The sequence below is a fragment of the Lichenostomus cassidix genome, chromosome 4 (genome assembly GCF_008360975.1).
Source record: "Lichenostomus cassidix isolate B80296 chromosome 4, HeHo_3.0, whole genome shotgun sequence".
Taxonomy (NCBI): Eukaryota; Metazoa; Chordata; class Aves; order Passeriformes; family Meliphagidae; genus Lichenostomus; species Lichenostomus cassidix.
Window position 1 is genome coordinate 14,812,046 of NC_139484.1, and position 25,603 is coordinate 14,837,648.

Sequence of the window (25,603 nt, forward strand, 5' to 3'; positions counted from 1 at the left end):
TAACATTTTTCATTTTCTCTGCATAATGGCCTTTCATAGCAGCCCCTGTGCCTGATCCCTAGATGAAATTCCAAAGCAGATAAGAAGTTTAGTAAAATGTGGGAGCTGATATTCTAGGATTTGTGAAGTCATCTGTGCAAAATTCATATTGGCCTAAGAGTTCTTTGAATTTCAGGCATCTGCAGGCACCCAGTCAGTCAATCAGTGGATGAAAACTGGAATGTACCCTGCTAATTGACCGGGAATACATACACCTACACAGAAATAGTTGGGTGCATATCAGAGTGCTGTTACATCTTATGCCAGGAGGCTCTGCAAGTCTCCCTGAATCCTAGCTCAAGCAGGAAAACAAGAATAAGGTTTCTTGTGTTTATAAAAATGTAATGCTGCTTAAGGAAGTTGTCCAGGAGTTCACCTAACTGATGACTACCTCCTCCTCCTCCTCCTCCTCTGGGGGGCATTTCTCATGGTTACTCACAGAATTTCCAGACAAAGTGCTCTCCCACAGGCAAATCATTCAGCAAAACACTGAATCAAAGCTAGCAACAGGGCTTTGGAGTAAACAGCCTTAACTGTTCAACAAGAGCAATAGCCAGTGCCCTAATCTGCCCTAGGGCACCTAAATCCTGACTTTGCAGGCTGTGACTCAACACAAGAAGTGGTTGTGTCTTGGAGAGGGAGTAGGTTTGTACAGGCTTTGTGTGCCTTCACACTACAACTGTGTTGCCTACAACAGAGATGCAGCATTTGCCCTATGGAAAACAAGCCTTGCATTGTCTGCTGTCCTGAGTTTTCAAAATGTGCCTCAGCTCCCTTCACAGAGGCATGGTTTAAAGAGGAAGAAGCACCAGGTAACAGGATTCTTGCCCAAAAAGTTAAACTACTGCTGTGTTCAAAAGTAAATGTGAAATGAGGAGATCCATTCAACGCATTGCACATACAAAGCCATAGTTCACTCTGCTGAGAGTTCTTCTATACAACTCTCATTTGTATTCAGATCTTTTATATAAAGCTCTTTCCTCCCCCACCCCATTTTTCCTGAATTGGGTCTCACTTAGAAAGAATAAAGTAGCAGATTCCAGTCACTCTCACCCTCGCAGAAACTAAAGGGTGCTAAGTATTTAGCAGTGATAAAGGGAATTACAGCTGCATTTGATGTAACAGCAGCTAAAGCAAAGGCAACTTGGTACACTGCTTATTTTGCCATTCTCAAAAATCATTAAAATTGGTTCAATTAATTTAACTAATTACATAATTATATATTGAGGCAAGATTAAGAAATACCAGACAAATTGCTATGCCCATGTGCATACACCATGTTTGACTTTACCCACTTGCCTGTGAAAGATCTGGAACTAGTTTTGACTGCAGTCTCTCTTTTTAAAGCCTTCAAGTATGATGAAGCAAGATAAACAAAAAAATACTTAGGGAAGAAGCTTGGACAAGAGAACACTTCATGTGTCTTGAGCTACTGAGGAACAAATTGAAGAATTGGAGTTTGTGTAAGAGCACAAGGAGTCAGATCTCTAATGGAGAAGGGAGAGGATAGGTTTGCTTCAGCAGTTTTTTCAAAATTAAAATAAGGTTTTGTGATAAATACCAAGCCAGCCAAATCATCATACCATATAAGCTAGAAAACAATGCCATTATTCTGAAGAAAAGACATAGTTTTGTAAAATTGATGGGAAAACAGAAAATCTGTGCAGAAAGGCCATTTAGAAAGCAGACTTCCAGTTCCTGCAGGTTTAATTTTGACCTGAAGAGCGTGATGGAGTTTGTGGTTTGTTTTGGCATTTTTCATGTGGCTGCCACCCATAAGCTGCTGTCTTAACATACCTTCAGGCAAATAAGTAAGTCCTCCCTCCTGGAAATACTGTCCCACTTGATTTTGTTTACAGTTTTGCTTTTGTTCTGTATGGAGGGAAGGCATGTTATATTGTAAGAACTTCTGTTATTTGGATTTTACACTCTGAAATGAAGATTTCTGTAACTCAACATTTCTTTTTTCCCCTTTTGGCACTAATCATATCATCTTTGGCAAAATTTCCTGTTGATTTTAGGCAAGGACTGCAATTCATAATATAAACACATTTAAGGAAGACAGTGTTTAAGCATTAGCATTGTCCTGCTTTAGCACAGAATTTTAAAATACAGACAAGCATCAAGCAGTATCTTTCCATAATCTTCCAATCTATATAAGTTACTAATCATTTTAACAAGTAAGCAAACTCATTCTTTACACTTCATTTGAAGAGACTCTGACTTGACCATGCCCCCATTTAAAGGGTAATCTATTTAAGATCTATAACAGGCTTATACAAAATGTGTGCTTGCACTCGATGGGCTTCTCACAAAAAGCATCCTTGCACCGACAAAAGTCATGATAGAGCAGAAAATCCACTGTAATGGTGCACAAAGGTACCATTGCCTTGAGATATTAGGCTGGCAGGCAGCAACAGCTTTTGATCTGTGGCTCCTTCAAGCATTTTGAAGCAATGGCAATAATACAGCCTTTATCATCATAGCAAAGGGTGCTGTCACTGCACTGATGGCTGTAAACATCCCATAAACTGTTTAGGATGTTAGAATGGTGCTTGAAAGGTCCTTAGGAAACCTGACGGACTAATGGCGCTGAAAACACTCCCAAGATAATAGATAAATCTTGAGAAGCACCTGACAGCAGACAAAAATTCCTCAGGGGAGCAGTTGCCCTGCTTCCTGAGTGACTTTCTGCTGTGTAGCTCTAGCTAAAACATGTACACAGCTATTTCTGGGTAAAAAGTAGGGCTTAGCAAGAACTTCCAAGGCAAATATGTAGTTGTAATAGCACTAAACCACGAGGGAGCATCTTTCTCTTCCTTCCTTTCTAGAAGATTCAGTTTCTGGGCCTCCAGCTCTGGGCCTACTATTCCCCAGGTGCCTTGCTCTTCTGCCACCATTACAAACAATACATCTTTCATATATTTCTTACGAGAAGATGCAAAGTATCTCAATACATTTGTTTCTCATGATCCAATTTAAATACGAATGGCTAGGAAAAGCAATTACGGTCAGTTTTCAAGGCAAAGGAGAACTTACTTTGACACAGATACACTGTAGTAAGAAACATGACTGTGACGTTTATTTTCCCCTATATTTGACTAGTCCAGCTGCCTTATTATGGAGCCAATCTAAGGTTGATTACCAAAAAATTAATTATTCAGCTTTTGAGCAATAATCAAGTGCTTAAACACAGACCACATTGCATCAAAGCCATAGACAATTACAACATGGGCAGGATGAGTCCTGGGCAGGTCAGCTTGGCAGAAATGGGGGAACATGTTGGAAGTACAACAGAAATGAGAAGAATGAAGAAGGTCAGATCAGTGAAAATGGAGCAAAGAGGTAAAGGAAGGAGAAAGTTAAAAACTGTATCTGCATAGGGGAGAACAGTGGTGAGGAGCACAGCACCAGCAGCTGAGCAGCCTAGAAGCCAGGCTTGGACAAAAAATGTACTCTGCTCTGTTGTGTTTCCCCTCTGTGTGTTCAAAGAGAAGGCCTGAACACCAGCAAGAACCTACAGGCATGGCAGGATGAGAATAGTTATCACAGCCCTTAAGGAGTTTATGGGATGGAAACAAATTAAAAGGGATGATGTTGATTTTAACACACATCAGGCCTCATCTCCACTACTCAGCATCCAGGAGAGACTTGTATAAACACCGCAGTTCTAGGCACAAAAGCCAACCAAAATTAAAGTAGTATGAAAAGGAATTAATCCAATTCCTAAACACTGCACAGATACTTCAGTGAGTCCTTCCTAAAATGAGAAGAGAGACTGCAGATCAGCCTGATGACTTGTCTTCTGTCAAGGTTTTCTTCATGGGAAGTCTAGTCTGTGCAGATTTCATTCCAGCACGCAATGCAAAAAACCAGTAAATAGCCAACATAATATGAAGCGCAAGAATTTGCTGATAAAAAGTTCAGTTTAAAGAAAACTATGGATTTAGATATTTAAAAATGATGCTTTTTAACAACCCTGTTCCTCTTTACAGTGAGTTTTCAATCTAAATGTGGAAACAAATGCAAGCCTTCACAGTGCCTTGTACTTCAGATGAGCAGCAAAGCAAGTGGGAGCTAATTGGGAAAGGTCATGTTTTGTGCATGCCTGAGAAATGACGCTGTCAGTCTGATGAGAGCAATAGATTTTTCTGCTTTTCTTTCTCAAAATGTGTTTGCTCAAGTGGGAGTTGGAAACATTGTAAGAGAACACTGTTTTGAAAAACATGGAAAGAACATCCGTATGGATACACAAGGGTTTAAACTGATGTAAGTACCAGGCAGCCCCCAAACCAATCAGGGTGAGAGAAAAAGCAGCAAAGTGACACTCATGTCCTTCAAGTCTGCACTGCTTTGGCTTAACTGCTCAGTTGTAATTGCTCTCCAGTGGATGATGTGTCATGCCTTGCCCCCATGACCTTGATTCTACCCAAACATCTCTCTCACACACCAGCTTTTCACTTGCTCATCTACTGTAGGAGCCTGGCAGGAACCAGTCTACCTGCTCAGCTTATCTGGAGTCACACAGACCATGTCTTTCACCAAAACTCTGAAAAATTCAGCAGGTTTAGCACCAAGCTTATACCCATGGGCCATTTGGGCATCCCCAGAGGCTCATTGAGCACGTCAATGAGCAGAGTAGGGCCAAAAGCACCACAGGAGGTCAAAGCAATCTACGGCAGCCAATATCCATGAGTCTAAGGGTAAGACTGCTTAAATCCGTGTGGAGACAGGTTTTTGTTGTAGTTTGGGGCCCCTGAGAATATGGCCTGGATGTGGTTTTTGCAAGAGGCAGTTTGTAGAGGCCACATCAAGGTCATTTGTCAAACCTCAGCCTTACCTCCAGCAACTGAACTGTGTCCATCCAGTGTGAAGGCTCCTCACATCCTCCCTTAGGATAAGCTGTGTGACACAAATCCACCCCACTCTTCTGCAGCTGGAAAAGGAAGATTCCAGTTTGCACAGGGAGTGCATTCTTGCTCACAACAGCCAAACTTACATAAAAAAAAATCTCCTGGAAAAAGTGTTATTCTAAGTTACAAAAGCAAAAAGATACTTTACAGCTGGATCCATGAATTTTAGATGATAAAAGCCAAAGCCAAAGACTTCAAAGCCAAAGATTATTTTCTTCCTAAAATTTTCCAGACTGAAAACACAACTTTATAAGCCATCATATCTTCTCCTCAGATACGTACTTGAAATGTTTTTTATCCCCTGACTATTCTTTCTTATTTTCTTCCACTATAAAGCAGCCTGCTGTACTTCGTGATGTTCAAGAATAGCATGCCCTGTACCCAAGAAGAAACAACACCTCTTTAAAATGACCTGCCCAGCACAAATGTACCTCTCAGAATTGCACTAATTTACAGCTTATTAACTCAATAATCAACAAAATCAGTGTACAATTATATACATACACTCTATCAGCATAAAAAAAATTGTTTAAATAATATTTTTCCCCATTCTTGATAAGAAAAAATTAAATAGCATTTTGAACTCACAAGAAAGAAGGAACATCTACCATTTACCATCTGTTATCTTTTAAAAAGTCCATTGTTTAGTAATGATAGCAATAGATGTGCTGCCTCATGACAAACTAACTCCAAGTCTCATTATAAATCAAAGCATAAATCCTTTAGGAAATTTAAGGCTTATGGGACAACATACAATAAGGTCTGCTCTCATTTCTTAATTTTATAATTGCATTATTAATCATGCAATTATATGCACACAAAACAAAGCTGTATTTGTATATTAATTGCAAACTCAGTTTCTTTTTCAGGGAAGAATAACCAGGTCTTAAAGAAAGTAGCTCAGCACTGAGGAAGAAGCCCTTTGTAGGCTTTACTCATGTTTTCAAGGAATTAATAGCAATTCCCTTGAATTCAGAAATTACCAGATTCCTGAGAAACAGAACATGAGAGATGACTAGCACTCTGCCACTCAGCTGACTTTGACACCATAATCCATGTTCCGCAACTGTCAGAAATGCTTCCCTCCTTTAGTTGTAATCAAGGGTTTCTAGGAAAAAAACCCAAAAAACCAACAAAACAACCCACACCACAAAAAAAAAAAAAATGCCCATAGAAATAAACTGGCTTTAACTTATTTTTGTAGTGGCCCACAAAGTGAAACATCAGTCAAAGCCAGGATTTATAGACTTCTTCCCCTGTATGTAAACACAGCAGCAAAAATATCTGTTGGTTTCTAGATGAAGCAATCCTGGTTTCACGGTTTCCCAACCTGAGCAGTGAGTGACAGTGTGTTTTGACAGTTATTGCTACAGACTGCCTTAGTCATATTGACCCTGTCAGAACTGCATCACCCCACAGCATTCCTACTGGTGCCTCCAGAAGAAGCTGCTTAACTCCTTCATGGGGGAGGTATTACCCTTTGTCTGGCTGCACTTTTGCTGTTCCCTGTTGTCAGGCATTGCTGTAGATCCCTGTGTGGCCTGGGGGGATCTGGAGCTGGCTGCAGGCTGACCTCACTGGCACATCCAGTAGTGTGGTCCCTGCTCTCATCCCCTCTACTTGAGTTGGCCTGGAAGATGTGCTGGTATCCTGCATAAGCAAACATTATTACACAGCGCTGCTGCTTTGGGGCAGTGATGATCAGAACACTCTGCACCACTAACCCACAGTGCAAAACCAAGGCTCTTCTCATTTTCACAGCCAGAGAGCTTCTAGGTTAAACATTCAGGGGATACACCTTTTCATCTCTGAATGAAACAACAAATGAACTTGCCAGGACTTTACTGCTCTCTGGATAATAAACATGTGAAGTCTTCTGTTCAACAAGTCTGTCATTGCATCAATAACAACCAGCAGGGCATGCTTTCACTGAACTCTCTTGCTTCTGCTAGTCATCAGCATCCAAGTTCATACTGACTTCCCAAGTGTGCTGAACTTAAGGAAAAAAAAAAAGATACCATGAGTACTGTGTTCAGATGCAGGGAAAAAAAGGAAAAAAAAAAAAGAAAGGGGGCACAGAGGACTCCTGGATGTCTTGTGTAGCTGCAAAATTTGTGTTGCAGATCAAGATTTAACATCTAAGATGCCATAGCTAATGTGATTCACATACTGCATGCTAAACCACAGACCCACTGGCAGTGTTCATCATTTATGAAGTTGCCTTGCTAAACAGTTATGAATGCATTAGGTTTCATTATTTTCCCCCTTTAATGAAGAAATAAAAATCCTCATGGAATAGAGTTGTCATTCAAGCTGTTCTGTAAAAACAGCTCTCCTGGATTTGAAAGCACCTTGCATGCTTCCAATGGCCAATGTTCTCACTTTTTCACTACCACCATTTTATATCACAAGAGTCTTAAAATAGATATTAGTCTCAATTGTATAGAGTGTAATGCAGGTGAAAATAGTGTACAAAGCATTTAGCTATGATCAGCACTTGCAGTCACATACTTGGAAACAGCATCCTTGGAAACGCAGAGATTCACAGTTCCTTCAGTGAGCAGCACTGGGCTCCCACAGGCAGATTCTCAGTGCCCTAAACACAACTGTTTTCCCCAGATTAAGCTTTGCTCCAAGGTTCCAGTTCCATTAAATCTCATGCCAGCAGCTTCTCCAAAACATAGCAAAACAGCAGTCCAAGTTTCCATGTGACTATGAAATTAATAACTGAAAAATAAGACTTATTTCTTATCTCAAACTCCCTTACAGATATCCACGTCAACTGCTTAGTTTTTCTTTCTCTATGCTTAAAGCCTGGAGGCTTCTTCCCCATAACTGACTGAATTTTTTTTTAGTGCAAGCCATATCAGGTAAATTTGAGCATCTTCTTAGCATTTGTAGTTCACTGTGAACGATATATTTGTCTTGGTGATGATTGCCAAGTAAAATGTCATGATCTAAGTTCTGAAATGCTTCTCTGAATCGCTGCTTTTGAATTTAAAACAAGCATAAATGGAAAAGCACCTTGCAGTCTTTGCCCAGTCTCTTACTTCGTGCCCCGGCTGGATCCTGCTCTACGAAATCTTCAGTAGTACTGTACTTAACATTGGAAGTCACTTACCTGGGGTGGAAAAAGCAGGGGGGAGAAGAAAAAACTAATATTCCCCTGAGAAGTTTCCCTGTATAAAGAATTCTGGGTGTATGGGAGCACATTGGGCCTCTACAGCACAAGCCCAGGAAACAGGAAATGCAATGTCTGGTTTCTACACTGTAGTTCCTTCATGCAGTGCAATCAATTCATATCCTTACCCTTACTTTTCTTATTTTCAGTCTCTACATTTCTCCACAGAAACACTGAAACTGTCAAGTGCTGTAACAATGTGTATGTGAGTGGTAAAATTACAGCTGTCACAGATTCCCACTGTTAATGGCTATGATTTAACTTTTGGTTTTTCCTTTTTTTTACTTTCTCCTCCAAGCTATCCCATTTGGAAAACTCCCTATTCTGGAAGTAGATGGAGTTATCATTCACCAGAGCCTGGCAATGGCAAGATACCTTGCCAGAGAAGCAGGTAATATATCTTTGACTATTTTGTTTCTCTCTTCTAACTCACATTTAATGCTCAGGTAAAAATATCTCCACAGTAAAACCAGAAACAAACCAACAGCTCAGCAAGCCTAACCACAGAGAAGTCGACACCTGTGTGGCAAAAATGGAACGAGTTCCTGGGGTTTAGGTTGACTTTTCCAGCCTATACGCTTTATTCACCTGTCACTGCATGACAGAAAGCACATAACTGTGGTTTCCCCTAAGGCTCTCAGGGCAGGTTCCCCTAAAGGTAAACCTTGAGCTGCCTGGCTAACCAGAGAGATGACCATGAGGAGGAGGTTTTGGAAGCATTAGAGATTATCACAGCAGGCAGAGAACTCTGAAGCAGATTTAGGCAACAATTCTGGGCTAGCAGAGAGATTAGAGGAGATGGTGACATCACTTGCATCTTTAAATACTTACATGCTGTGGAAGTACACAACCAGTTAGATAAAATGATATAAGACTTAGTAATGCAAGTAATCAAGGAGAGTGGCCAGGCTTTGCTTTAGGTCAACAAGCTGTCGTTCAAAACCATCTGCAAAATTGGTCTGGCTGAAGGCAGATGTGTCCCTGGCATGCTGGACATCAGCAAATTGAAGAGGGGGGCTGGGAAGCAAGTACTATCCTACTTATTTTATACTGTGAGCTAACAGATGTAGCCTGCCTTTCAAAATGTTTTCTACTGAGGAAATAAGCAGAAGTTGATAGCATTATTCTTTAAGGCACTAGCACAACATATTTTCAAGCATGACTGCAATACTCTGTTCCTGCCCATTTCCTCCAGCTTTGATACAATCTACTCCCTGCAAGAGAGAAGAATGATGAAAGCCCACCTGGTGATGAAAAACAGTGAGAAAGCCTGCCCTCCTCCCAGGCTTCCTCCCTCCCCATCTCCTGTTGGGAGGCTGATCTGAAGCCAAGCTCCTTTTGCAGTCTGAAGTTCTTTTTTGTATTGACTCGCACCAGTGACAAAGGCTTGGGATCTGGAGCACACCATTCAGACCATGCTGTTCTCTTGCTAGTTCTGCCATTAAGTCTGCATACACGTCACTTATCCTTTAAAATTAAGAAAAGGCATTTTTAGGTGCCTGATACCAACAACTCTTAACTGAAGGTTCACAGAACTTGATGCCCAAAAGGAGAAGCACAACCCCCACCTTTCAAAAGCACAAAGTTTCAGTCAGGGAGGTGACTTGGCAGAGGTAGGGCATCTAGTTTCTTATCTGAACCAGCATGGAGTTGAAAGCATAAACACAGGTCTGTGAAGTGAAAGTGAGGGAGAAAAAGTAGAAGCATTAAGAGAACTGCAGGAAAGCTGAAGAACTACAGGGGAGAAAAGCAGATTTGTAAACAAGACAAAGTTTGCCTGAGGTCCCTGATCACAATGAAGGAGTGAAAAGTGAGTAGAATGTCATGAAAATGTTCTGAATAGGGCTGAATGGGCAGGATAGAGGGAAAGAGAAGCAGACTTTCACAGATGCCCTTTTGGAGAACACATTGACCAATATGGAAAGACCACGAGGTGGAGGACATTGAAAGCTGGGATGGGCAAAGATCAAAGGAAAGGAATGAGTGCTGACCCTCACTGAATGTGCCAGGATGGTGAAAAGCAGAGAGGATAAAGAAATAATGTTCAGGCTGTAGGCTCAGGTGATGGATAGAAGAACTCACTACCTTTATGGGTGTACAAGGGCAGAGGAGGGAAAAAGCAAAGGTAGATGAGATTGCATCTGGATGCAAGGAGTCAAATCCACATTGTTAGCATGAAAAAAGACCTGGAGAATATGTATTTTTATGAAAATGTTCACAGTTTACCTTTGAGGTATCAAAAATTCCTGCTGACACCATCTCTAACCTGCTTTCATATGCTTGCTTCCCACAGGTCTGGCAGGGCAGACGCCTGTGGAACAGGCTTTAGCTGATGCCATTGTGGACACCATCGATGATTTCATGACGCTGTTCCCTTGGGCAGAGAAAAACCAGGACGTGAGAGTAAGACAATCACTAATTTAAACCAAGATAGCACATAAACCATGCCCCTGTGTCTGGGCATCTCTTCTGGAGGTACTGACATGTCTCAGCCACTCAGTCCATCACCTCAGCTCAGCAATGCTGAGCTGGTGGAGCTCTGTGGTTCTTCCTTGAGGCTGATCCCACCTCCTCCTTCACCAGGTTGTTTTCACCTTTGGTGGAAACTCTGAGGCCATCATGAACTGCCCCTCACTAGTTCAGCTTGAACCAAGGATGTGCATACACCAAACTGCTCTTCAAAAGTGGCAGTTTAACAACAGGTGTCACCATAAACTGCCAGCACAGCCACCTTTTATTTATTCAAAAGTAACATTTCAGATCAACTATAGTAGCTTATTGCAGAAACCACAAAGTGAAAAATTGTGCCCCAAACCAATAATAAATAAACAATATGAAAGTGTTCTGAAATCTTGCAGGGGAAAATCTGAAAGCATATTTGGAGGTTCAGTGCTTAAAGGTGTGAATGACTTACATTTCCTAGTGATTTCCTGAAGTTTCTTAATTTGGGGAGAGTAAGTTGACTCATGAGTTTTAATCATTTCAGAAGAGCCACCCTCTTGCTGGTGTGCTGGTGCAGAGGGAGCACTGCTGCTCCTCCATGGGGAAGCTCCTGTTGTAACTCCTGCGTGTGTCTCAGCTTGTACTCAATCACTTCTCTAAAAAAGGACCCAGATCGTGTCACCAGTGATTAATTTAAACAGGAAGAGCTGGCAGTCACCCTTATGTGCCCATCTGCACGTATGCATGCAAGGTTATGTGCTGAGGCCAAGGATGATCGGGAATCTCACTTTCCCGGACTCTCCCAACATTTTTCTCGCTGTTCTCCCTCTCTCCTCCCGGGTCCGCTTCCACCACCTTGTGGCCGAAGCGGTGTTCTCACAGGAACACACATCCCTAGAACGATGAGAGGATGTGTTATGCCAGCAGCAAAGAGAAATCAAAGCAACGTAAGGGAGCAGAGCTGGGAGCTGCCCTTAGAAGCTCCTTCCATGCCTGGCGCAGACTCTCCCTTCACCCCACATTCCCTAAAACACAGCTGGCATTGCAACAGCTTTGCAGCCACCACTGCAGAGCTCCAGGGCTGTGATGGGCTCCAGGGTTGTGTCACTCCAGAGGAGGGATGCTGGTTGTCCCCACCAGCTTCTCAGCTTGGCTGTGTACTCCTGTAGTTGGGGAAGATCATTTCCATCATGATCACAAAATACTTTGGGGTTTTCTTCACAGGGTGAAAGGGTTGGGGGGAATCACGTACCTAAAAGAAAGGAAGTACTGCAACCCAGGGTACAGATAGGAGATCTCTGGACTGCAAACTCCTGGCTGATACTTGCAGTCACCTCATCCAGTTACTAAGTTCTTAACAGAAAGCAGAAATCTTTGATCCTGTTAGTAGAAACACTGATTTGATTTCAGCCTGCATTTAGGTTTCTGCCTCTTTTAATTTATTTTTTTCATTAACCTCAGTTTCAAAGCTGGAGAAATAATTCCTTTCCTGTACACCAGTGCTTATTTACCCAAGGCTGAGTAGGTTCCTCCAAAATTAGGCCAAGCACATTAATTGCACAAAGTGCCCATGGGTTGACCAGATGGTCAAAACAGTCTGCAGTCTTAATTGTTTCCATGCAGGTGAGAAGAGAAAACCAGAAGCAGTTTTCATCTCCAAAGGAAACAGCTTAATCCTTTCAAAAGCAGCCTTAAAGCTTTCTGCTACGGGGTACAGTTAGTAGAGAACCACCACCATACATAACCTCATGCTTCAGCCATTAACATATAAATAGTAAGGCTTGAGCATTTCAATCATCCTTTAAAAATACGTTTTAGCTACCTCAAATCTTACTGCTGTGGAGATCAAAAAGAAAAAAAAAAAGCAGAATAACCTGAACAGTAAAGTTCAAAGGTAAACCCCAGCAAAAAGCTCAAAACCCAAGTTCCACATCTCACATGAGAAGGGCTGATAAGCAAAAATAACTGACCAGCATCTGACTGACAGCATGGAAAGACTGAGTGCAAGGAGTTCTAGAAATTTGAGACTCTGTACACTAGAAAAGACAACATTCAAACAGGTCCCCAAAAAAGTGACTGTGAGACATTAGGAATATATTTTGTAGCTGGATTCTTCCCAAATATGTGGCAGGGCTCCTGTATTGCCATGGCTTGGTGGCTGCTAGCACAGAAAAAAGAGCAGCATCACTACAGACATGTCTCAGCATTGAGAAGCACTCAGGGAGGAACTGGCTTTAAGTCATGGCTCAGCAAGCCATGAATGCCATGTTTTGGTACCAAACAATCTTTTTCATATTTCAGTTCTCTTTTTCATAAATAAGAAAACCACAAAAATTCAGTTTTGCTGACTGCTGTACTTACACATTGGTATGAAATTCTGTGTTCTGTTCTTCCACCAGAAAAAAGCATTTGATGATATCCTCACCAACAAAGCACCTGAGTTACTGAAAGATTTGGATACTTTCTTAGGGGATAAGAAGTGGCTGGTTGGGAATTCTGTAAGTATAATTTTTGTTTCTTCCATTCCAATCAGGTTGCCAGAAAAATAAAGTAATTGACTATTGTTGAATTTCTGAGTTTCATGTCAGCCCTTGAAGCAACTCTTCCCACAATTTAAACCTCCATGTTCTTACCAATACACAATTGATCACTCAATTGCAAAGGGAAAATTGTTTTCCATAATATTAGAAAAGTGAGGCAAGCCAGGACTAGGATCTGCATTTTCTAAAGCAGTTAATAAGTATGTTAACACAAAACATTTTAAATGCCTATGTACTTGTGAACACAAATTCATGACTACACATAACTCTGCTTTATCATCACTGACTTATTTATAAGGCAATATGAAAAAACTATAAAAACATAGTGCCCTTTTTTAACTCTAAACTATTTTAAACACTTTTCTGCAGCAGAGTTTCAGCAGGAAAGACTAATCTTGTAATATAAGCAATATTTGTAGCAGGGGCTTTATTTTAAGCAATATTTACTGAAGCCAAGCCTTGTAGTGCTACCTAACTACTAGCTCTGTAATTACGTGCTTTAAAAAAGACCAACCCAAACTAGAAACTTAAACCAGATAAATTTATGTTTCACTTCTGCATTTTTCTGAGAATATTAGTAGCCATGGCTTTTGAGATTGCCAATTAAAACTTACTGCTTTCTCTCCCATTTCCACTAGGTAACATGGGCTGATTTCTACTGGGATGTGTGCAGTACGACACTGCTGTCCTGTAAACCTGACCTGGCAGACAAATTCCCCAGACTTCTGGCTCTCAGGGAGAGAGTGCAAGCAATTCCAGCTATTGCAGCCTGGATCCAGAAAAGGCCAAAGACTCCAATGTAGATCAGCTGCTCAGAAAAACAAAGGCATGTTTAGTTTTCCATATGACATGCATCCTAAGTTATTAACTTCAGAATCATTTAAATTAACTTCATGTGGCTATGCTGTATCAAATCAAAATCTACCACTTGTATCCACTTGCAAGAGAATCTAAAATACTGGTTTAGTAGAGTAATAAATACTAATTCACAGAAGTGTGGTTTCAATCACATTCCCCCTTTACTAATACAATGCTTGATCAAACCAATTTTTTTTTGTGCACTCTCAAATGGAGAAAAGGTGAGTAAATCTTCCTGGAGAGGTGCAATCTCAACAGTATTTTGCCTATTGCAGTCTTTCAGCCCGAGGAAAGTAAGTTAAATGGAGAGGGCATATGTGTGGGACACTACACAAAATAAAGAGAAAGGGAAGAAAAGAAGACCGACCCACTTAGTCAATAAAATTCAATAGCCTGAAAAAAGTGCTTGAGAAGCTTGAAGTTTATGCTGTGCCCCTAAAAAAACCTCAAAACCTCAACCAAAAACTTCTAAAACAACCTAAAAAGCAGTTGTGCAGCTGAGCCAGTGCCCACACCAGCACCAGCTCTCCATATATGCACCAGCTGCAAAAATATTCAACAGCTCCGTCTCTCTGCCAGGAAGAAGGGACACAAACTGCAGGTTGGTGGTGGCAACCAGGTTTAGGACAAATGAAGGATTTGTTTTTTCAGCACTGGGGAAAAGGCAGGTGGAAATCCTGGCAATGTGGATGGCTGTAGCTGCTAGTGGTTTACACAAACTCAAGGGGAGACAAGTGCATGTGAGAGGTCTCCACTGTGTGCTGTAAGCAGATAAACCACAACAACCTTGGGCAACACTCTGGGCTGGAAATGGCCACTGCTGGGAAAGTAATTCCCTTCACACTTGCTTTTCCCTCCCACCTCAAGTGTTATTTCATTGAATCATGGGTGACACCGAACAACCCCTAACAAAGTCAGGTACTGTCAGAACACAAAGGATATTACTCACTCCAATATGGTATCTTCATCTGCTTTGCATCTCCTTGCACACTTTGTTCTGGCTCTTTACACATTTTTCCTTCTTCAGCTCCCAAACGCTTCTCTTCTTCAGCAACTGACTTCAGAGAGAGTGGCTTTGTTTTTTTTTCTCCTCTGTACATCTTTCCCAATCAGAGACAGAGAACCACAGAGCAGCTGAGGTTGAAGGTTGCTCTGGAGGTCATGTGGTCCAAATCCCTGCTCACACAGAGCCACCTAGAGCCAGCTGCCCCAGACTGCATCCAGTTAGTTTTTGGTTATCTCCAAGGATGGTGACTCTGCAATCTCTTGAGACCCCCAATAAAAGGGTAGAAACAGTTACAAGAAAAAAGGCAGAAACACACATGAGCTTCATAGTGCCTAAAGACAGGTATTGACCCCAGGGGGTGATTATCTGAGGTGTAACCACTGCTCTGCCAGACTCCATTAACAGATCCCATACACATCAGAACATCACACAATCCACCCTAAAGGACAGGGACCTTGTTTGAATCCACATTTGAACCAAGCAGGTGAGAACAGGCAGATACAAAGGGGTAAGAGTTGGGTTAGCATCACACTCAACAGAAAAACACAACCTGATTAGCTGCAGCATTAAATACCTAGGATTCTCTGTTAAATCCCACTATTTAGTCTGAGAGAACTAGTGGAATTAAAGAAGCATGGCAGAGAAACTGATTCTTACCCACATCCCTTCTCAAACCATAGTGTACCATCACCTTATTCCAGCTGTGCATTTTGGAACAGACAGCACAGCCACAGAACATTTCTAGGAAGTCTTTAAGAGTCCACACTTGGAAAACATTTTAAAAGCTTCAATTTTCCATCCATTTTGAATGTGCACAAATCACGTACAGTTGACCAAAATACCCACAAACTTGACCAAACCATTTGGCAGAAATTCTGTTTTTACAATCAATATCCTCACAACACTATAATTAGAGTATAAAGACACACTAGTAATTTATTACTGCTGGACAAAGCCAAGTCAGCTCAATTGGAACATTGCAGTTGGTTTGAAAGCCACTTGTCTGATCTGTAATATGCACATAATATGTAATATGTTATCCCCTCACCTGGCCCAAATAACCACAACCATGAAAACATTTTGTCAATCTATGGAATTTTATTTGAACAAGTTGATACAAAACCAGTACGGAACATCGAATGAACCAAAACAAGGGGAAACAGACTCGAGCATTGTCAAATAAGGCACATATAAAAAAATCTACACGTGGAATCCAGTGAAACAGACAGTTTATATATTTATATATATATATTTGGAGGTAGAAATAATTACAAAAATACTGACAAATCTTAAGCAGTAGCAGATTTGTTAAAACAATTACTACTTAGGTCCCCATTTTTAAAAGTGATCTGTAAAACTTTTATTCAGCATCTGATATTGGCACATTTGGGCCATTTATGCTTTTTTGCATCGAAAGAATGCTATTGGTGTTAAAAATTTCCAATACCATGAGCAATACAATAAAGAAACTACAAAAAGTTATAAACGTTCATAAAACTCCTGGTCAACAGTAATGTAAGAGTCCTTGGGGTACATCATCATCTTTCTTCCTTGAATTTCACAACATATTTACATTTTAGAGACCCAGTGAAGCTTTTAATAGTGTGGCTATATCTGCTGGAATGGTTCCTTCTTCTCCTAAGGAGTAAAAACAAGCATTAGTACAGCTTAAAATATTTAATATAAACAGGTAAAAGCCTCTGTCCCTAACACTGTAAAAAAATCCTCTGCTTTTAGGACTTGGTCACTTGATTTCTGGGTCAGACTCAGAGGGCACTTCCTGTCAAATCAAAGAATAATCAGCAAAAATACATCTTTACAGTTTAACATAAAAAACCCCAAACAACAAAAGGTTTGTCTGCATCAAGAACCTTCTTTTTTTCCAGAGTAACGTATTGTAGCAGCTTTAATTTACTTAAGTGGACATCATTATGTGCAGGACACCTACCTGATTCTGCTGCAGTCATATCTTGTTCCAACTTCAATTTCTGTTGGCTGATTTTGAGCATGGTTTCTTCGATAGTCCCCTTACTGATGAGCTTGATGACTTGTACTTCTCTGAAAAACCACAAAATAGGAAAAATTCATTTTCATAGTTTGGATTAGTGCAAAAGGGAAGGATGCTATACCTTTGCTCAGCTGGCTGGGGTTTAAAGCAAGGATGAGGAAATGAATGAAAGGACAATACAAAGAGCTTCTAGATTTTTCGCTGGAATAACTGTGCTCTGTATTGCCAGAAAACACGTTTTCTCCTGCACTCCCAGCCACTCCAAAAGTCTGGACAGTCACAAAAATCTCCATTAATATGAACAAGTCAAATTGCCCCTAGTTCCACATTACAGTTGAAATACCAGTTATTAAACATATTCTACAGTTTTGCTCTTTATGATAGGGTGGCACTTCAAAGCTCAGAAATCTCCTGAATAGAACAAACAGCTTGGCCAAACAGTCCCAAAGACTTCAGATCTACCTTGCAACAGTTCCCAGCACCGGAAATTTGAGAATTATAGAGAATTTGAGAATTGCAGTGAACTAGAAAAAGGAGGAAAGTGTAAAAAAAGGTTTGCTCTGGCAGCAACATATACCAAGACAATTACAGTTCCCACACAACCCAGAGCTTGTTTACTCAAGTCTCTGCTTAAAATTTTAAATCCCAAAACTGTCCTTCTAACCTCCTTTGAGAGCTTGCCTCCAGGAAAACCCAAGCATCAGAATTTTAGAAAAGTCTTACCGTGTCTGACCTACTCTGTGGCACCGGTCTTCTGCTTGCTTATCGTTGTAAGGGTTGCAGTCAATGTCATGGAGAATGACAACATTGGCTGAGGTCAGATTAATGCCCAAGCCACCAGCTTTGGTTGACAGAAGGAACACAAATATACCCATATCTGTGTTGAACTCATCTATTAGATGTATCCTGCAGAACACAAGACAGCATGCGTCAGGCCTTGGAAAATACACCACACTGGCTCCAGAGCTGAGCACAGAAGCTGGGATGATGATCTTTTGGAAGAGAGGACAGTGGTGCTGCACAGCAGCTCCAAAGCACAGATGTTATGCAGAAGGAAAAAGGGCACCAGCAGTCCTCTGCAGTGACCAGAGAAACATACTGAGTGACAGGGGGATAGCAGAGAATGAAGAGAGTCTTAGAGAAAGACCTTTGATGATTGCAGAACACAAAGAGTCTTGGAGGACAATGGAAGACTGAAGTACATGAAACAAATAGGAAGGTGGGGAATTAATTTCTCTTCATGACTATCTTCTGTACTAACTGCACATACAAGGGCTGAAGCAGACATCAGCTCTTTGTAGGAAGTAACACCACAGCAAGAATGCCAGTTTTTTGAAATGAAAGAAAAAGAATATAATTTTTTTTTTTTAAATTCTTGAGATGGAAAACCAGCACAGGTCCAACATAAGAAAAGCACTGTAACATTTTCAGCTGCAGGAATGGACTGAATGGCTTGTCTTAGAGAAACAAAGGGGTTTATCTGCCCATAGTGAAAGAAATATACTGTACTTCCAAGGAACAGCTACAGGTGTTATGGCATGATGACACACAAATCAAACACACCAGGAACTACTGAAGGTGGCTGATTTCAATGGCTAAGACTCTAAGCACACCAGCTAGACCTCATCTTTCAGCCTCACCCTTACATAAGGTGATCTGAAATTCAGCATTTCAGCACTAAATGCCTTCTACAGTCAATGTCCAGTGACCACAGACTTCTATACCTTGGAAAACAATGTCTGAAGTCACCTCCCCCTTTCCAACCACATACTCACTTTCTCCCTTTCATGTTTGGCAAGAGTCACGTACCGCTCAGAAATCTGTGTTTTTCCATCCAACCTAATGTATCTATGTTGCCAGTGTTTTAAAAAAACTTCCAAGATGTCCAGCATCATAGTAAACTGGCTAAACAACACAACTCTGTCACCCTGGAAAAGACAGAGCAAAACAAAAAGTTTAATACATGTGAAAGATGAACTACAGAAACTCTTCATCAGTATAAATATATTATTTTACTTTCACTGAATCCCTGTTTTCCAAAACAAAAGACTAAGCTGAAATTCATCAAGTCAGGATTGACTTTCAGTGAAGACTCCATATCCAGTATTTGAATAACTGTCTGTCTGTCATTGCAGTAATATTTTAATTACTTTGTACTTGGGTGACTCAAGCAAATCACATATCAAATGCCTAAATGACAGATCTACTCCATCCATAAACAAACTATTTTAATTCAAAACTTAAATATTTCAATGTAATATAGAGAGTAGCTCTATTTTGCCTCAAATAATCAGATACACAGCACCCACTTGTGCCAATTCAGGATACTCTGAAGCATAATGGCACATGCTTATTTGTAAAATAACCCTGTTTGAATTTCAGGGTAGGACTTCAAGCAGGGATCTCTTCTTAGCTTCACACTGGCTTAACACACAAATGATTCTTCTAATGTAATACAGTCTTATTCAGCTGCCAAGAGAAGGTCAAAGTCCATGAGGTGTGAAAACTATGGAAGACCCCATACATTGATAAAGTACTTATCAATAGGATGAATATTCTGAGACTTGGGAAAATGGGAAAGCTTATTTCAGCTGTCTCTGAAGGGATGTGCATACTCAAGGCTGCATAATAAAAGCTGTAAGTGTTGCTTTGCAATTCTGTACCTGCACTAAATCACATTGTAATACTCCACAGCAAAGCAACTGGGCTGCATACAGAGCTGGCAGAGGTTAATTTAACCAGTAATTTAGAGCCATTCTTCAGACAGGAAAAAGCATCAGCCATCTGTAATACCTTCTCTTTAAGGTCGGAGAGAATGCGTTCCAGTGCTCTAAACTTTCCAGAATCCAAGATCTGATCCATGTCTAACGTGAAGTCACTGATGTGAGAATATTGCTTACAAAGCACGTGCAGCTCAAAATCTGTCATTACTGTCATATCTTCAAAGATAAGGTCAGGGTTAGCATCACAATGTGTGGGTTCCTATTAGCAAAAATGAAGGGAAATAATGCAATACACATTCCCACCAAGAACTAAAAACAAAACCACCACGCAATAGCATCCAAAATTTCTGCAAGAAAAAAAGTAACACACCTAGACATGGACAAAGGCTAAAGCATGGCTCATGCAAGCAACAAAAGATGTTTGAGTCTCAACTTCAGGTTTATGGTAGAGGATAATTACTTCACAGTTTTGCTTTTACAAGCACTTGTACTGCCAAAAACTTAGGAAGGATATGCTCAACCTCCACAGCAGTTACCTAGTTCCCATCAAGCCCTATGACCTTTTATCCCTTTATCAGACCTCTTCCCCTGAAGACACATTCCCTAAAAGGGAGGTCCAATCCTTGGACAGATGGTAGAAGACATGGGAAGCCTAGCCCAAGATGTAGGGTGGGTAGAGGGATGTCATGCCTGGAAGAAAGAGGAAAAGAAAGCCACATCTGGAGAGTATGATGTTATGGGAATAAAAAAGGAAAAAAGTCCTTCATAAAGCAATGGGTCACTTCTTGCTTCCCCCCAACCTTGTCTGACTTCACTTTAAAACAAAGCTCAAGAATATTCAAAGCCAGCTGGAACTTTCTTAGAGCATGGCTGCACACTGAGATTTTTTGTGTTTTAGAAAGAAACAACCACTTTCCCCAAACTCGTCAGGCATTAACCCCAGACAAAGTACAAAAAAACATCCTTAAGAGACCAATATTTATGCCTTCCCTATTTTAGTTCTGTACAACCTAGATTTCTTGCTACTCAGAAAGCAACTAAACTCAAGTGCCCACTGAAGATTTTTTCCATAAACACTTTGGCTTTAAATTTTGGGGTGGAAGGAAGAGGTGCTAAGGTGGAGCTAATGAAAAAGAGATGACTGCAGACCCATAACTGCTCTCTCCATTCTAATGATACAAAAATCAGTGCTAAATACATACAGAGCTTGATTAGAGCACTGGATAGATGCAGAGAAATAAAAAGCAGCAACAATGAATTAAGTTTGGCAAATACACACTTTTGACCAGAAGTCTGACAATAAAACAAACAAATAAAGAAACAAGTTTGCATTAGAAATTCTGGGAAATGAAGGATTGCTGCTGAATCTCATCCCCTTACCTTGAGCATAAGTGTGGACATTGTCCTGAGCTTGTCATTCGTGTAATACTGACGATGCAAAAGGGGGTGATTGGCCATTTTTCTAAGTTGCATCATTGCATTTCCCATATCGGAGTTTTTCTCTGTAAACCAAGAAGGCATCTTTGTACTACTACTGAAAAAAACTATCTGAAACATCTTTATCTCTCAGCAGAGCTTTATTTGTAAGAAGTCAGTTTGAAAATTCACCTATTACCTGAACTTCAGAAAAATTCATAGAAGGGATGTAGACAGTTTATGAGCATTAGACATTTCTATCAAGCAAAGACTTTGTAGTCACATTCAACCTATGTCTCAGCATGAAAAAATCCACCAAAAGGAAACGAGGTCCTTACATACCGTTACTATTAATAGTTTTCTTGAGCTTGTTTAAGAGTGCAAAGTAGAGTTGTTCCTGTTTCTCAGACATGGCACATAGTTCAATGAGATCTTTTTTGGGAGGTAGTTGTTTAAGGACCTGACAAAACAAAATGGTACCAGATAAAACCTGTACTGTTGTGAACAGTCAGTACTTCTGCACTATCTTAGAGCTGTTAGGCTACTCTGTTCATTCTCCTCATTCCAACTCCTTTCACTGCTTGCAACTTCATAACTCGGGCAGCAATTCAACTCAGGTCTTGATTTGGATTATCCATCAATATCCCCATCAAGCAACACGATCTGCACACTCCAGAACTGCATGAAATATTATATGCAATGCCTGGAATCTACTGTTCAGACCACTGACCAGTGAAGCCTGCAAGTACCCATTAACATATTTTAAGATCAGTAAGTAATTTCACCTCATATTATACTGTTGTTCTCAAAGATTATCAGGCTTTTTGATAACACAAACCCATCATTTTGAAGATAAAATGTTACCTCATCTTTTACTCTTCTCAAGATGAATGGTTTTATTATCTGCTTTGCGTGTGCAATTCTCTCCTTCTCATATATGCTTTGCTCTTCAGCACTCTTCTAAGGAAAACATTACAAGAATTCAATTACAGTGTGAAGCTTTCAGCTGTAACACCACCTTAACTTCTATAACTTGATGAAAACCCCAGCCAAAACAAACACATTTGACCTGACCATTAGTATTCCAAAATATCCCATTAGAGCATATTTTAACATAGATGGTTTATTCAGCTGTTCCATTTTCTAGATTTTCATAATCACATTACCTGTTTCCATAAGATATCAATAAAACAGAAATTATGCAGCAAGAGCAGTCTTTAAGCAAAAAAAAAATTATTTTCAAGACAAGAATTCATGATACTCACTGTTTTTGAAGAGAACATCCTTCGAATTTCACTTGTGCTACTGCTGAACATATGAGGCATGACAAAATTCAAGAGGGACATCAATTCCAACAGATTATTTTGAACTGGAGTCCCTGTTAGCAGCAAGCGATTCTTGGCCTGTTTGTCCAAGGCAGAAAGAGCAGTGAGAAACATTTGTCAAACAGGCTAAAAACTATTACTGGCAAAAACAACACAGCTATGGAGAAGTGAAAAGATGAGCTTGGTTTAAATTATAATGAAACTTATTACATATTTGGAACTGATGGAATAACTTCCTTGTTAAGTCAACAACACTGTTTACAGATCTGTGGTGAACTGTGTGCACACCAATTTAAGAAAATTTTAAAAAAGCATTCCTGGGTCTATTAGGCTTTTTCTTGATTGTTCGGTTTGGGTTTTGGTTTTTTGGGGTTTTTTTCCTTCCTCTTAATGACTGTGTTAATTGTTGCTCCTACATCACGTTCTGTAATATCATACAATACTTATGCACAAGTTTTGAATTGCAAGTACAAGCAAGTTTTATTGTTTAAAGATCAGCTTTTTAAAAAGGCTTTCGATGCAAACATGATCTTGAAAAATAAGTTCTAGTAAATGAGCTTAAGTTTATTATTATACAAATACTATAGTGCTAGATCATTTTATTCAGAGGAAAAGCTGTACTCAAATCTTTTTCAAAACTCCATTTACCCAGGCTGCAAGCCACAAGATAAAAATACTTGTAAGCTGGCTTTTCTTTCACAGCTCTATCAGAGCAGATCCTTAAATATCACAAGGTTTCAGCACAAGTAATCAGAATAGTATCTTTTAAATCCTTGCTACTGTGGGATAAAACTGGGAATTTGCTTAATACTGAAACTCAAGCACTACCATCATTGTAATAATGCTATAGGAAGTTTACTACATTTCTCTGGGAGCTTATCTCCCTGAAAGAGATCACAGTGCAGGATCCACTTCTTAGACCACACCATTCACCTACATACTGTAGTTTCCCTAAAGTTATGTGTATATGAACTTTACAGTTAATATTCCATTTTCCCCCTGCTTGTAACTACAAAACAGAAAAACCAGGAGCTGTTCCCTCTAACCCAATAATAACTAAACCTCTTACATTAATTGTCATGAGGTGCTGGTAGCGTACAGAGCTCATGTTCTTCAGCATATGACCTTCATCAAAAATTGCATAGTTAAGCTTCAACCTGCGGAACAGTCCTCGATCCTCTGAGCTGCTGATTGCAGAGTTGTATCTGTCAGAGAGAAACACCACTTGTGCTTAGTCCATCTCTAAAAATGAATGTACTGTTACCACAATCAAATTAAATTCTCTAATATTGTTAAGAGGTATGAAGAGAGTACATGAGGGACAGCAAAACTGCTTGGAAGTAAGCAACCATAATACAGTTCATTACAGGCAAATTATTACAGTTGACTTGATGAGCCAATGCTCTGAGTAACACTTTCTAGAAATCTGCTAAAATTTATTACAATGTATTACAATCTATACATGCTGACAGACACATATTGAAAACATTTATGACATAGTATCTGTCACACAGAAATAAAGTCCTAGTTAACCATTACCTGAAACACAAGTCCAAAAATTGTCTGTTTTCTTGCACCACTAGAGGTCAGCAGAACCTCACTAAAGCTCACTGTAGTTTTTTAACTGTACTTACGTAGTCACAATCACATTGAAATCAACGACTTTATTATGAATGTCCACCCTGAGATGTTTCCTATCTTCTTGGGATCCTACAGGACCGAAATAAAATGAACACAATTACATCTTTATACATATATATATATATATATAACAACTAAAGACATTACATAGAAATCACTCATCAAGAAATCTGCGTAATTTAACAACTGTGTTAAAACAATGCTTCCACGAACAATTCCTCTTTTCTTAGACAGACCATGCAGGTAACTGTGTTATCGGATTCATTTCTAAATTGGATTCCTCACCATAGTAAAAAAGGACATTCAGTTCAGGACACCACAGATTAACTTCTCTTATCCAGTTATCTGTAAGACAACATTAAAACAAAAACCAAGTCAGTTATACATTATTATGTCTTAGGGTTTCACACCTCAGCATTAAACCAAACATCTGATTTTTATGCAAATCCCTTTAAATTCTCCCAAAGGTTAGGAAACATTCTGTCTTAAAACTGGAAAACTGATAATATATCAGAAACTCAAACTAAAAGCCAGCCTGGGCTTTTAGTAACTCTCAACCAGTTTGCACTTAAAACTCCCACAGAAACAGGAGTTTCTCCCTGCACAGTCTGTAACCACAGTGTGAAATTAATAAAATGTTTAACTTCGCAGCTTGATTGCTTCCCTAGACAGTTAATTCCTCAGAAAGCAAATCACTTCATTTGTCAGTACTTGCCTGCAGAAGTATGTCATCAGGGGAGACAGTGCCTCTGGGAGCACAGGCAGAGGAGCCTGACAAGCTGGCTCTGCAGCTCCAGGTGTGCAGCAGCTCAGTGGCCACAGGCAACATTCCTGTGCCCAAGGGGAAGCTGCTCAGCAGCCAGCCCAACTGCTGACCCCAAAGCACAGCAGAAAGGGGACTGTGGAAATGCCACTGGGCAATGGGCTGCACCCAGGTCAGGGCTGAGGAGACACCTCCAGAAAAGTGTCAGGAAGCTGCCAGTAGACTGCACTGCCCAGGCACTGCCATGCTGGACGGCTTGGGCCAGCCTGCCACTACAATTCAGACTCTAAGACTGGCTTCACAAAAGCACCTTTATACACATCCTCACGTTTTAATTTAATTTTTTTTTTAATTAAAGGAGTTATTAAAAAAAAGTGGGTCCTAGTGGAGTTTGAAAGCACACAAAAAATGGTGATTTTCAACTTAAGTTGAACAACTGGAAACTCTTCTGATGTGTCAAGAGAAATTTTTGAAGCTCAGATAAGTAATTTACATTAAAAGCAGCATTTACTTTCTAAATTCAACTTATCTTCTTTCATTCAACAAATCCAAATTTAACTTCCTCAAGAACCATTTTCTACTCAACCTCATCAGCTTTGCTGACGTTTCATTCCACCATATTCTTTCTACTTTCAACTGAGGCCATAAAACAGTCAGAACACACAACTAAAAGACAGTCAGCCTCATCATTTTAGGATTTTCATCTGCTTTGACAGATGCTGTGCAGCAAAGAGGAAAAAAGACACTG

At 40.1% G+C, this 25,603-nt stretch overlaps 2 protein-coding genes across 10 annotated transcripts in view; one reads left to right on the forward strand and one right to left on the reverse strand.

Annotated features, from left to right (window-relative positions):
* Positions 1 to 14,109, forward strand: part of HPGDS (hematopoietic prostaglandin D synthase) — a 28,026-nt gene extending 13,917 nt beyond the window's left edge. For all 8 annotated transcript variants that reach the window (XM_085058007.1, XM_085058003.1, XM_085058004.1 and 5 more), the window contains 4 exons: positions 8,432 to 8,524; positions 10,427 to 10,536; positions 12,975 to 13,073; positions 13,754 to 14,109. In XM_085058007.1, coding sequence (XP_084914133.1) covers positions 8,432 to 8,524; positions 10,427 to 10,536; positions 12,975 to 13,073; positions 13,754 to 13,918 — 467 coding nt within the window. In that variant the 3' untranslated portion in view covers positions 13,919 to 14,109. The remainder of the gene's footprint in view (positions 1 to 8,431; positions 8,525 to 10,426; positions 10,537 to 12,974; positions 13,074 to 13,753) is intronic.
* A 1,948-nt stretch (positions 14,110 to 16,057) lies between these two features.
* SMARCAD1 (SNF2 related chromatin remodeling ATPase with DExD box 1) overlaps positions 16,058 to 25,603 on the reverse strand; it is a 40,882-nt gene continuing 31,336 nt past the window's right edge. For both annotated transcript variants that reach the window (XM_085058010.1, XM_085058009.1), the window contains exons 13-24: positions 24,378 to 24,437; positions 24,086 to 24,161; positions 23,521 to 23,656; positions 22,392 to 22,529; positions 21,991 to 22,086; positions 21,469 to 21,586; positions 21,091 to 21,212; positions 19,781 to 19,969; positions 18,797 to 18,915; positions 17,711 to 17,893; positions 16,928 to 17,037; positions 16,058 to 16,617 (exon numbers count right to left, since the gene is read on the reverse strand). In XM_085058010.1, coding sequence (XP_084914136.1) covers positions 16,556 to 16,617; positions 16,928 to 17,037; positions 17,711 to 17,893; positions 18,797 to 18,915; positions 19,781 to 19,969; positions 21,091 to 21,212; positions 21,469 to 21,586; positions 21,991 to 22,086; positions 22,392 to 22,529; positions 23,521 to 23,656; positions 24,086 to 24,161; positions 24,378 to 24,437 — 1,409 coding nt within the window. In that variant the 3' untranslated portion in view covers positions 16,058 to 16,555. The remainder of the gene's footprint in view (positions 16,618 to 16,927; positions 17,038 to 17,710; positions 17,894 to 18,796; positions 18,916 to 19,780; positions 19,970 to 21,090; positions 21,213 to 21,468; positions 21,587 to 21,990; positions 22,087 to 22,391; positions 22,530 to 23,520; positions 23,657 to 24,085; positions 24,162 to 24,377; positions 24,438 to 25,603) is intronic.